The sequence below is a fragment of the Nylanderia fulva genome, unplaced genomic scaffold, assembly GCF_048542155.1.
Source record: "Nylanderia fulva isolate GAGA-0341 unplaced genomic scaffold, ASM4854215v1 Scaffold142, whole genome shotgun sequence".
Taxonomy (NCBI): domain Eukaryota; kingdom Metazoa; phylum Arthropoda; class Insecta; order Hymenoptera; family Formicidae; genus Nylanderia; species Nylanderia fulva.
Window position 1 is genome coordinate 172,576 of NW_028189644.1, and position 13,183 is coordinate 185,758.

Consider the following 13,183-nt stretch of genomic DNA (forward strand, 5'->3'; position numbering starts at 1 on the left):
GATTCGGTGGACAGAGTGAAGTTGATGGCGGCGTTAAGAGGGAGGGGGGTGAAGGAAGAGACGGTGAGGAGGTGCGAGGAAGTGCTAGGAGAGATAGGGTTCAGGGTTAGAATAGGGGAGGAGGTGGGGGAGAAGTTTTGGACGGGGAGGGGGGTAAGACAGGGATGCCCACTGAGCCCGCTTCTGTTTAACATGTTGATGGCGGACTTGGAGGAGGAAATGGAGAAAGGGAGATGGGGGGGTGTGAAATTAGGAGAGGGCAAGGTCTATACATTAGCGTACGCGGATGACGTGGTGCTGTTGGCAGAAGATGAGGGGGGGATGAGGTGTATGATGGAGAGGTTAGGGAGATATCTGGAGGGGAAGGGACTGGAACTGAATGAGAAGAAGTCGAAGGTGATGAGATGCAGAAGGGGGGGAGGGAGGTTAAAAAAGGCTAGTTGGTTTTGGAAGGGAAAAAAATTAGAGAAGGTAAAGGAGTACAAATATTTAGGATATGTGATTCAAAGGAATGGGGGGCAAGAGGGACAGGTAAGGGACAGAATAAAGAGAGGGGCAGCAATTATGGGACAGGTATGGGGAATAGGTAAGAGGAGATTTGGGAATAACTGGGGGAAGAGGTTGTGGCTCTTCGATGCGTTAATATGGACGGTTTTAGGATACGGGGTGGAGATATGGGGATGGGAAGAGAGAGAGGGATTGGAAAGGATACAAGAAAGGTATCTGAGATGGATGTTAGGAGTGGACTGGGGAACGCCTGGATATATGGTAAGGGAGGAATTGCAAAGGGAAAAGATAAGGACAAGGATGGGTAGAAGAGCATGGGGATATGAGAGAAGGTTAGAGGAGGGTAAGGGAGGATGGTTGGCGAGAATATGTTTGGGGGAGATTAAAGAAAGGGCAAAAAAGGAGGGGAATTGTCAGGGTGGGAGAGAGAAAGAAGGGAATTTTTTGAGGGTAAGGGGATGGGATTAAGGGAGATAGAGGAAAGAAGGGAAAAGGGGGAGTTCAGATGGGAAGAAGTTGAGGAATGGGAAGGAAAGGAACAGAGGGAGGAGAGGGTGGGAAAAATGATAAAATCGGAATATAATAAGTGGTACAAACAGATTAAAGGGGAGGGGATTCCGGGCTATTTGAAGAAAGGGTGGGTGGAAGGTAGATGGAGGAGGATGGCAAGGTACAGACTGGGAAATGAAATGAAGGGAAATAGGTATTGGGAAAAGGAGGAGGATAGGAAGTGCAGGATATGTGGGAGAGGGTTAGAGACGTGGGAGCATGTGTGGGAGGAATGTATGGATTGGGGAAGGGAAGAGAGCTGGCAGGAAATGGTAAAGGAGATATTAGGAGAGGAGGGGGAAGGGGAAATATGGTTAAAAAGGTTAGAGGAAGCAAGAGGGAAAGGGGGGGAGAAGGAGAAGGAGGAAAAAGGAGGACAGGGAGATGAGAGAGGGTAGGAGATAAGGGGAGAGAGAGACGGGGAGAGTGTGTGAGTGAGTGTGTGAGAGAGAGAGAGGGAGGGAGAGGACAGGAGTGGAAGAATAACGGTAACCGGAAGCGGAGGTCCAACATAGGCTAAGTAGAATGTAAGATTGCGTAGGTTAAGATAATTTAGAATAAGAAAGGTTAGGGAAAGGCGGACGTGTGTGTGTGTGTAGGTAGGGCAGAATGCGAGAAAAGATGAGAAAGGCGGCGAAAAGGAGAGGCGTGGCGAAAAATGTAATTAGATTAAGTTTTAGGTATAAGTTTAGGCTAAGGAAAAAGGAAGGAAGGAATAAAGATTTGGGAACGCTCCTTTAAAAAAAAAGCGCCTTGTAATCCCCAATTGGGGCAGCAATAAATATATCTAATCTACTTCCCGGAAGGTTTCTTCACCATCACTATCGGATTGGACCATTCACTAAACGAGGGCTCGATTATTCCGTTCGCCAACATTTTGTCGACTTCCTCGCGCACGGCGTCTTGTATTTTTGGTGTTACAACGTAACATCGTTGCTTGATAGGTTTTTGCGTTCCGACGTCAATGCGGTGCTCCGTCAGGGTAGTCACCCCCGGGTTATCGCTCGGAACCGTCACCGCGTCTTTTAACACGCCTTCTATTTCTGCGCGTTGAGAGGAAGTGAGCTCGGGTAGTCCGCTACACGCGCGTCCAGACGGCTCGGTAACATCGAAGCGGTATCTAAACGAGGGATTTCACGAGAAAAACCACTCGGATTTGGCTAAATTTAACCCGACTCCAAATTTGCACAAAAAATCCATCCCTAGGATGCACGAAACCTCTAAATTGGGTAATAATCCCACAAAAAGGATATGTTCTACATCGCCCAATTTGAGTGGTACCTCGCTCACTTCCTCTATCCGCGCAACTTGGCCATTGGCCGTCCGTATTTTTCCGTCTCGGTATCGCGATATCGGCAATTTTAGAGATCGTATGAGCTTAATCCTTTCTTTTCTATTAGCGTTCTACTCGAGCCCGAATTGACAAGAGCCGTTAACGGCCGTCCCTTAATGTAAATTACGAAATATTGCAACGGGGGAAACCGGTGTCGTCTAGTGTTACGTACGATTGTATACCCCCGGTGTCTGTGTTTTGGCGGGTCTGTTCTTTCCGAGCCGTTAGGACCCGATCTACCAACTCTCTTCCTTGTTTCCCGCGCAATTCGGACACGTTTGCGTCGTGTGCTGTTTTTTTCCGCACCGATAACAATGCAGGTTCCGCGCCTGCGTGCATTCTCGCGATCTGTGGCCCTTTTCTCCGCAGTTCCAACATTTCATGTCGGCTAATCGGGTGTTATTCGTGATAGACGAGGAGGGCTTTGTGTCCGTACTTGCGTTATTTACGGCGCTCACGGGAGACTTCTTCGACTCGGTAGCTTTTCCCCTTTTCTTTGGCTTGGTTGCGGGGACCTTGGCCGCGGCGATTGTTTTCGGTTGTTTCGGCGATCGCGATGCACACCTACGAGGTGTGTTCAAAAAGTATCGCGAATTTTGAATTTCCGCGGGTTACGTATATTCGATTTTCGATTTTTTTGTGGCGTTATGTTGGTACTCATGTTTCTCATTTATGCCGACAAGTACGGCCATTTTGAATGTTCAGTTAATTTTTGACAGCTGCTTTGCTTGCACGTGTTTTGGCTCGTCTTCGATTTTTGCCTATTCCAAAAAATGGATCAAAGAATCTGTATCAAATTTTGTGTGTTGTGAACCCATGATTCGTCACCAGTTATGACCCTCTGAAGCAAATTTGGGTAGTCGCGGACAGAGTCCAACATCTCCTGAGCAATGTTAATGCGATGCTGTTTTTGGTCGAAATTGAGCAATTTTGGTACGAATTTCGCGGCGACCCGTGTCATGCCCAAATCATTGGTAAAAATCGAATGGCACGAGCCAATCGATATGTTTAGGTCCTCAGCAACTTCTCTAACGGTGATTCGACGATTGACCAATACTATTTTCTTTACTTCATCAATGTTTTCGTCTGTTGTTGACGTGCTCGGGCGTCCGGCACGCTCTTCGTCGTTCACATCTTCTCGGCCCTCGGAAAACATTTTGTACCACCGATAAACGTTGCTTCGATCCAAGGTAGCTTCACCATATGCCACAGTCAACATTCGGAATGCGTCCGCGCACTTAATTTTGTTTTTCACACAAAATTTGATACAGATTCTTTGATCCATTTTTTGGAATAGGCAAAAATCGAAGACGAGCCAAAACACGTGCAAGCAAAGCAGCTGTCAAAAATTAACTGAACATTCAAAATGGCCGTACTTGTCGGCATAAATGAGAAACATGAGTACCAACATAACGCCACAAAAAAATCGAAAATCGAATATACGTAACCCGCGGAAATTCAAAATTCGCGATACTTTTTGAACACACCTCGTATATGCGAGCTCCGGGAAAATAGACCGTGGCGATGTCGGCTGTCGATCCAAATCGTAACACTCCTCGATCTGTGAAGCTAGGGTCTCTAAAGATTGGAAATCGTAGATCTTGTTCCGTCGCACGGCTACGCGCAACTTCGGTATCATATTTCTATGCGCGTAACTTAGTTGTTTGTTCAATTGCCAGGGGGGATTTAACCTCTCGAACAAGGCCTGCATACACGTTAGATAGTCTACTACCGGTTCGTCCTCCTCCTGTTTGCGTCGCATAATCTCGTCCTGTAAAGTAAATTGAAAATTCGGGCATCCAAATTGCGCCCGCCACGCGGCCTCGAATTGTCCCCAGGTACGCTACAAATGTTGATTTAAACAGAACCAGTGTGCCGCGGTGCCCGATAAAAAGAACGGCAGGCATTTAAAAATTTCGTCATCGTCCAAAGGGATCAATTGCCGACCCTGCTCTATTCGAATCAGGAAAGCCTCCGCCTCCTCGTCGCGCGCCCCGGAAAAATTCAAATTTCATTTTCGCATAATGTTATATGCGTCAATGGCGAAATTAGTTTTCATGCGAGGGCGGTACGGTTCGGAATTCCTCCGCACCTCGGGGTGCGTTTCCGATTGTTCCAGGGGGTGTACTCGTATCACCGGTCTCGATGATCCCGCGATCGGTTTGCCCCCAACGGCCTCTTCCTCGGTATCCGACTCCTCGTTCGACGCGTCCGACATCTCAGGGGTCGGAATATGTTCTCGTTATATTAATTGAGTCGCCTCATACCTTAACAATCGAGCTTGAAAGGTGGGGAGAATTCCCTCTTCGGACAGTTTTCTTTCTGCGAGTGCACCCCTTACCTCCTCTTTCAATAGCTTACGAATCCACCTAAACTGTTCTTTCGTCGACATTTTTACGCAGTGTTAGCGGCGGCGTTTAGGAAAGAGAGATCTCGAAGGAAAAGAAGAACGTAAGTGGATCGCGATCGGATTAATTAAACGTACGCTCCTCCTTGATCGTTTCGTCGGCCAAATCTTTCTCGGTATCTTCACTAGCGTCGCCTAATGGTTAATTAGGCACTGTTAAATCTCGACCACGCCGTTCAGCCACGACAACCTTTCCTCCAAGTGCCCGAGTCCTATGATTTCTTAACCACCCGGTATACGAAGGGTCTCAATCCAATTCCAAAGTCCGCCGTAAACGATACCTTAAATTCCTAGTCAGTAGGTAAGTCACTAACCGACTATGGAGACTCGAGTAACCGGTGAGAATATTAGCCTATCCCGAAAAAAAATTTTAACTCTTATATAGAACTCGACCCAAAAGATGAAAATTTGCGAAACGTGATGGAGAAAAAAAAATTCCTTTGTACACACGGAAAGCTATTATTAAGCCAGGTCTCGATAAGGAATTTCGATAATTCGCGCAAACATCAATTCATTAATATTCGTCCATATCTCTTAATATCCTGATGATAATATTTGAGGAAGCGATAATCCTTCGTGAACAATACGTATTTACTCGCGCTTTATGTTCGGCTTGACGGGCCGTAAATATCTCCGCGAAGAGAAAAAAAAGAAATCTTTGTTCCTCAATAATATTACTCTCTAAACTGGGACAAGAATATTTATCAACTCTGTACTAGACGATTACTCGATATCACATATATGCGTGGAAATCACCCGGTATATCGAGAAATGCGTATAAGACGCAGGAGCGCGCGATCTCTGGAATGCGAGGATACGCAGCTTTGTTTACGTTGCCGCGCGTTTCAAAGAAATGTGCCGGCGATCGCTCGCCGTCGCGCGCGCGGTACTTTTCCACGACGAAAGTTATGCACCTATCTAAGTGTATATTAAACGAGATGGCACTTCAAACTCGAGTACCCTCCGTTGTGGCAGAGATCCTCAAGATACCGAGACAAACACAAAGGGGAAATCTCCCTCAATAATACGGAAATAATAATCACAGTCAATTGGGACAAAATAACGAGAATACATGCAATAGACAAAAGTCATCGACGGTACGGAATCGTGGAATTCTCGGAGAGTCTCTCGCGGAGACCTCCGGCTGGTGCGACTAAAGTCAACACCCGGAAAACAAAGAAAAATTATTTCTATCACCTTACTCTCTCTCCGCTACTTGAAACGACATATGTTCAAATAATTATCCTCTCCTTCGAGATGCCCCACGTTGGGCGCCAAATTTGCCACCGTCTCTCCGTTCTCTCTCGCCAAGAGAGAGAGAGAGAGAGAGTGAGAGAGAGACCGACGCGCAACTTCGTTGTGCCGCTCTCGCGTTAACTCGATCGCTATTCGGAATCAAAGATTGGGCGCCAGGTACGGTCAGGCCGCAACACTCATTAAAATCGCGACAACTAATTAACGGGCACAACGGCTTAGCCTCGGAAGCTCGGTATCGACATAGGATAGAGTGGCGGGGTTCTTTACGCTAGGAGAGTCGGAATCGTAATTTCAGAAAGAGAGAGGAAATGTCAATATAACCAACCATCAGATATAATATAAAATAATAAGAGTATATTTCACTTCGTTGGTATGCAGCAAACAATGGTTGTAAAGCAGTGTACTAACGAGCTCAAAGAAGATCGCTGGGTTTTTAATTATTACGCTCCTTCTCTCTCTATCAGCTCGAGATCATGAATACTTTACTCTAATCCAGCGATAATAATCTACAATATTCTTGGACAAACGACTCGATATAAAAAGACAATAATTTGCACGATTTTACAGCAACTGTCCATTTGTTTCGGTGCTCGTCGGAGAGGCGAAGAAGGCAAAGGAATACCTAATAACTTAATTACGCGGAAATCGACGCGAGTCCCGTGCGTATCATCCTAGATTGTCGGTACTTTATACAATAAAATGTAACGAGCCCATACGCTCGGTATAGCGAGAAATCTTGGTTGACACATGGGTCCCGGCCGAATCCGCGCTTACCGAGAGATCGAGGAGGTGGTCTTACAAAGTACGTTGTCGCCGCAGGATGTGGGTCGTTGATCCGTGACACGCTTGGGACACCGGCTCGTCGAACAGTGAATCTGATTTGGGCCGACGGAACGTCGGTGGTTACGCCGGGGGAGGGGGAGACTGTGCGCGCCACCCCGGCCCAGTTGCCAGGTTTCGCGGCGGCGTTGCGCCCCGCGCCAGGCCCGTAATCGATCATCGATTTTCCCCTGTCTTGGTTGGTCGCGGATTTTCTGCCGCCAATTTTAAACCCTCGCCCTCGGGAGTTGCGACGTCACAGCTCCGTTCTTGGCGGCTCCGTCCACACCTCGCACGGCCGCGTAATGACGTTTGTGACGGCTTTGTTCTGCTGGGGAGATCGTCCCGGGGTGATCAGTCCCGGACGATCTCCGGGTCTTCTCGACGTGCGACTGCGGGCCCTTCAGGGGTAGTCATCCTCGTGGAGGGATGCAGGCGCCTTTCTTTTCCTTAGGCGGACTGCTGGCGATTGACTCCCCGAGGCTGTAAGGATCGGTACCGTGTATAATTTTATTCTATCTGGTACTCACCGGACCGGTCACTCAGTCTCCGTTCCTCTCGCACCATGATTTTCCCTCCTTAATTTTTTGTGGTCCTCTTCTTCCAAAACAATTAATTCTTCCGGCCCATCACCTCGATTCTCGTTACGGAGTAAGGGCGAGCCAGCGAAAAGTTCGCCGCCCGTAATACACGAAATGTTTGGAGCGCTCTCCAACTCTTCCTGGCCGGGCGCGTCCGCCCTTGTGATGGGCTCAAAAGGCCACGTCACAACGTATAGTCGCTATCGCGAGACTAAGTTAGTAACTTACTCTAAGAAGATGTAATATCGTTAAAATAAAAAGTCAAGACAAGTGTTAAATTGAAATAAACAAGTTTTATTGTGGAAGTGATACGTGTTAATATCAAATAATCCCGATTCAAGCCCTGACGCCCCGAATCCTCATCCTAATTTGGTGCAATCTTTTGTGCTCGACCCGAGACACTCAACAAAATTGGTGGCAGCGGTGGGATCGCGCCGAAGGACCGTCAGGAACTACTCGGAAGAAGACCTGAAAAATACAGCAGTATTAATAATTAGGCACGTCAAAAATAATCGATGGAAAGCGAGCAACACAGAAGGCAGCATTATAACACACACACACGGACAACGCATCAGCAGACGTAAAGTAGGCCACCACCTAAGGACGCGACTTTTTTTTTGACGCTGTGTGAATCCTCATGGATACCACGCACTCCTCGAGTAGAAAGTGCGGGTTATGTAGGACTTTTTGTTCCTCTTGACCGAACCACTAATAATTCGGTCAGAGGGTCCAAGACCTACCTTACTAAACACACAGCGGGTACCTTCGCGGGCTCTTATGGGGATGCCAAGGAACTGCTGTAGCATTACTTCTTGCCATTCCCGGCCTGACCTTCCTAGGAGAGCATCTTCCCCGAGAGGAAGATACTCTCCTCCGCGTAACCATCGTGCGGTCCTTCCCGGTTGCAGTGCAGAGGGGCACCATCCCCACGTTGCGTCTTCCCAAAAAGTTTGGGAGGCGGGGTCACGGCTTGAGTGTTCCCGCTCGAACCGCCACCCTCCGCCTTCAGAGTAAGGTTCTCTCTTTCTTCCAAAAGGGATGGGAGATTTAACCTATACCCCGAAGGCTCTTCATCTGAAGGGGAGAGTTCTCTCCGCAGGCATTGGTACCCTCCTATCGGCGACCTTGGGCACCAGTGAGAGGGTCGCCAATTGCCGCGTTCACTCCCGAGGGGGACCACGTGCAATGGGGATCATATTAGCTTATGATCCCCTGTGGTTGCCCAAGCTCCGGGTCGGGCTCCTTCTTTATTACAGGATTTGGCCGTTGACCCGAGGACTTCGCCGAGACGTCCCCCTAGATAGAGGCCTGGGGCAGGGGCAAAAGGCGGGCCTATATTGTGCGGCCGCCGGGCAGACGCAGCCCGACCTCGTTCTACTCCTTCTACTATCTCCTCCTTGCTTTCTTTGTGCTTGGGAGCAGGGACCTTTCTTTTGTTATTTGTGGCAGAAAAAAGAATGCTTTTTCTTTCCGTCCTTCCTCCTTGTCCGCGGCTGCCCTCTCTTTATATTAAAAAAGGGTCTACTCTCAGTCTGGGCGGATGTCCTCTCTTCCTTCCGTTCCGAGGAGGAGGAACCGTCCGCTCCATCGTCATCCTCATCTGGAGAGTTGGCTTTCTCCTGGGCCTCTCTTTCTCTCCGCTATCTCCTTTGCAAGCATTACTGTCCCGCAATAGGAGACGATAGCTCCATTTCCTCTTGTTTTCTAGCATCTGTTTTACTATTGCTGGGAGCGAGAGATCCTGGCCAATCTCGTCAGTTAGGACACGGCGCTCACCCTCAAATGCTAAGTATTCTTCGAGGGTGTGTTGCGCCGTGTCCTCCTCCGTATTGCAGTAGCAACAATTCACTGTGCGCGCCTTCCCGATCCTACACAGGTACTCTTAGAAACAGGGGGGGGGGCTACCATGTTCAGTGAGCACCTGTATAGATCTAAATGACGTAGATCTAAACGACGTCCCCATCTTCCAGAACCAGTCCCACGGCCCCGACGGCGCGTGCCCCGGATCTTGTTAGGGGCACTGTGAAGAGGATGTTCTTTTACCTCTTCATGATGCATCGCCGAGTTTCACCTGGTTCTTCACCCCGGTGGTGAGTTTGACACTCCGCTCACGAAGCTCACGGCCCTTTTTGTATGCATCAGCGTACATCCCCGTCGCAAGCTCCATGGGCGGCATCTCCGCCAGGGTAATTGCCGCCGCATGGGACACCGTCCTGTACCCGCGGACACAGCGGATGGCTATCTTCCTCTGAATACGCCTCAGCGTATCCTAAATTTTCTTAGTAGCCATCGCCACGTCCGCCCAAACCAGAGCCACCGAATTGACAATGCCTGCGTATAAGCGGCGTACTTGACCCACCGCCCCCCCCCAGGGTAGGTAGCAGGCGGCACAATGCTCCCGCCACCCTATCCATTTTATGCGCCAGCCGATCAGTGTCCAGTGAAACTCCATTTCCCGTCCAAGTATAGCCTCAGATATTTGAGGCTTTTGCTTACCTGGACGGGGACACCATTTACTGTGATATGGGCCTCTGGCGGCTTTCCATGAGTCATGTATAAAAAGTGCCTCAGTTTTCTGAAGCGCTATCTTGAGGTCTATGCCACTTATGGCAGCCACAACGCCCGCCACCGCGATGTTTGCGATATTAGTTGCTTCTTCTCACGTTCTCCCCCTGGCTATGACTAGTGTGACGTCTGCTACGCAGATCTGCTATGCAGATCACACTACAGCCGGGAGGAAGTGCAGATCGAAGGACGCGATCATACGCGAGGTCGCACAATAAGGGGCCTAACACTGATCTCTGTGGGACCCCGCAGAACATGACCTCCTGCGTTCCACTCCTTCTCGGTCCCGGAATACTATTTCCCTTTTCAGGAAATAGCTCCTGATGACCTCGACGAGATAACCGGGAACGCGATGGTGCGTCATCACGTTCCCAATCTTAGATCCGAGCAGGGTGTTAAAGGCATTCACTATATTTAAAGATATAGTTACCAACACCCTTTTTTTTGTGACGCAGGGGAAACCGTCATGGTACCACGCACCCCCGGGTAGGGGTGCGGGTTATGTGGGACTCCTTGTTCCCCTTGGTCGAGCCACGAATGGTTTGACCAGGGGGCCCAAGACCTACCTCACTAAAACCCCAGCGGGTGTCCTGTTCGGGCGTTGGATAGGGGACGACGAGGATGCTGGATCCCATGCCGTCTCGCCGCCCCCTCGCCAAGCCGTCTCCGGGGAGCTGCCTCGACCTTGCGGCCGAGACCCCTCCCCGACCGCACAGTCAGTGACTGTGCGGTTTCCTCACGGTTGCGGCGCAGGGCGAACACCGGCCCTACGCCGCGCTCTCCCAAAGAGTTTGGGGGGCGGGGCCATGGCTCGAGAGCTCCCGCTCGAGCCATCGCCCCCCGCCCCCCCCCAGTGATCGCAACCCCCGGATCCCCTAGAAGGTGATCCGGTTCGGCGTTCCACTAGGGGAGCCCTCACCAGGGGGCTTCTCCCAGAAGGAGAGAAATCCCCTTCCGTGGACGGTGTTGCCCCCCCCACCGGTGCCTTATGGCTCCCGATGGGAGGGCCCCACACGTCACGTCTCCGTCTTTAAGAGGGGCCCAGGCGCCCCCAGCGGATGGGCGATGCCCACCCGCCAGAGACACGTGGCTCCCCCTCGGTCCCTCCGGCTGCGGCTCCCTCCGCTCCCTTTCTAGGAGTTAGGATTCGGCCGCAACCGAGGGAATTTTCCTTCCGGGCGCGCAGTCACACCCCTCGTGGGGGTGATGCGTCCGCGCGCCCGGTTCTCGTGAGGTTTCCAGGGGGGGGAACTCTGGGGACTTATTTGTCCTCAGCCCCCCCCCCCCGGGAACCTCATCCTGCGTCAAAACTTGATGCAGGTATGTTGGAGACGGATCTCCCCCGATTCGCGCCGCCACAAACGAGCGAGCTCGCCGACGGCGCGGAAAGGGAGGGCCCAGCCCCGCCCTCCACGTCTGCTCTCCTTTTCTTTCGGAGGTTGTACCCTCCTCCCGACCCCCGCCACCATCGACGGGTAAACCCGTCGACGGCGGGGGAGGGGGCACACCTCTTCCCTCCGTGTTTCCTCCTCCTCTTCTTCTTCTGGGGGCGCGCCCCCCCGATCCCCGACACCACGAACGGGCAAGCCCGCCGGTGCCGGGGAAAGAGGAGGCACGTCCCCTCCCTCCATCTCTTCCTCTCTCTCTCTTTCCCTCTCAGCCTCCTCCTTCTGCAGCATAACCTTGCTGCAGAAGGAGGAGAACGCCTTCCATGATTCTTCATTATCTGTCATTGCCCTCACTATTGAGGGCAATGACAGATCCATCCCCACCGCGGTCACGAGCTCCGCTCTTTCACCCGCCCAGGCAACACACTCGGCGAGTGTGTGCTGGGCGGTGTCACGCTCGTGGCCGCAGTGATGGCACCGCGTTGTGCGCTCCTTCCCAATCCTGTGCAGGTACTCACCGAAACATGTCCGGTGAGCACCTGCGTCGTGTGGAAGGACACCCCTCCTTTGGCTCTGTCTAGCCAGTTTTCCAGACAGGGCCGTATAGCCCCAACGGTGCGCTGTCCTGGCAGCCTCGGATCTTCGAGGCTGTCCTTCCATTTCTGGATCAGCTCTCATCGGGAGTGGACCCTTACTGCACGCCGGATCCCATCCGTTACTATGATGCCCGCCCGCTGGTATTCGCGTGTACGCGTGTACACATCAGCGTACATGCGGGCGAGCATCTCCACGGGGGGCACTCCGGAGAGCACTCCCACGGCTACTCAGCTCACTGTGCGGTAGTCCCGGCATATCCTGTTGGCCACCCGCCTTTGAAGTTGCCTTGTGGCATCCCTCGGGCCGCGGGCGGCCTCCATGGATTTCACCCATACCGGGGCCCCGTACAGGAGCATGGCATGGATGGTTCCTGCGTACAATCTTCGGACACTCTCGCCAGGTCCCCCAAGGTTGGGCAGCAGGCGCTGCAGCGCTATTGCTGTCTTTTCCACCTTAAGGGATATGCGGCGGAAGTGCTCCCGAAAGGTCCACTTACTGTCGAGGTGGAGGCCCAGGTATTTCAGGCAGGCCCCCACCTCTATCGAGGTGTCCTCCACCCAGATGTGGGCTCTTAGTGGCGCCCCATGAGAGCCATCGTGTAAAAAGATGGCCTCGGTTTTTTGGGGCGCTACTTTGAGCCCCATCTGCCTCACAAGCCGCACAACGCGGTGCACCGCAATATTCGCTCGAGCGGTTGCATCTTCCCACGAGTCTCCCCCGGCCATCACAAGTGTGTCGTCAGCGTAGCACACTGTGTGACAGCCGGAGGGGAGGGCCTGCCGAAGAACATTGTCATACGCGAGGTTCCACAGCAGGGGGCCAAGTACCGACCCCTGCGGAACCCCGCACGTCATCTGACGTTTCTGCTTTTCGGCGTTCCGATCGGTATAGGCCAATCGCCTGTCCCGGAAATAGTCCGCCAGGATTGACACCAGATATGGGGGGACCCGGTGGTACTCCAGGGCCGCCCCAATCCGGTGCCATGGCAGGGTGTTGAACGCGTTTGTTATGTCCAAGGACACAGCAAGCAACACCCCGCCCTCCTCCGTTACGGCCTCCGAGATCAAACGGACCTGAAGAATTGCATCTATCGTGGACCGTCAGACCCGGAAGCCGTATTGCTCCTGGCTCAAGTTTGGACCTTCCCGGGACAAGTGGTAGACGAGGCGGACGGCTATGA

The 13,183-nt window shown here is 51.7% G+C and overlaps 1 protein-coding gene across 1 annotated transcript; it reads right to left on the minus strand.

Moving 5' to 3' along the window:
• Positions 1-12,230: 12,230 nt before the first annotated feature.
• On the minus strand, positions 12,231-12,647 carry LOC146724229 (uncharacterized). Its single transcript, XM_085480317.1, has one exon. It carries the CDS (start codon positions 12,645-12,647, stop codon positions 12,231-12,233), a length of 417 nt encoding a protein of 138 aa, XP_085336443.1.
• Positions 12,648-13,183: the final 536 nt, after the last annotated feature.

Excerpts from the sequence above, each read along its gene's own strand:
- LOC146724229 (XM_085480317.1), bottom strand. The coding sequence starts at position 12,647 with ATGGGGCTCAAAGTAGCGCCCCAAAAAACCGAGGCCATCTTTTTACAC.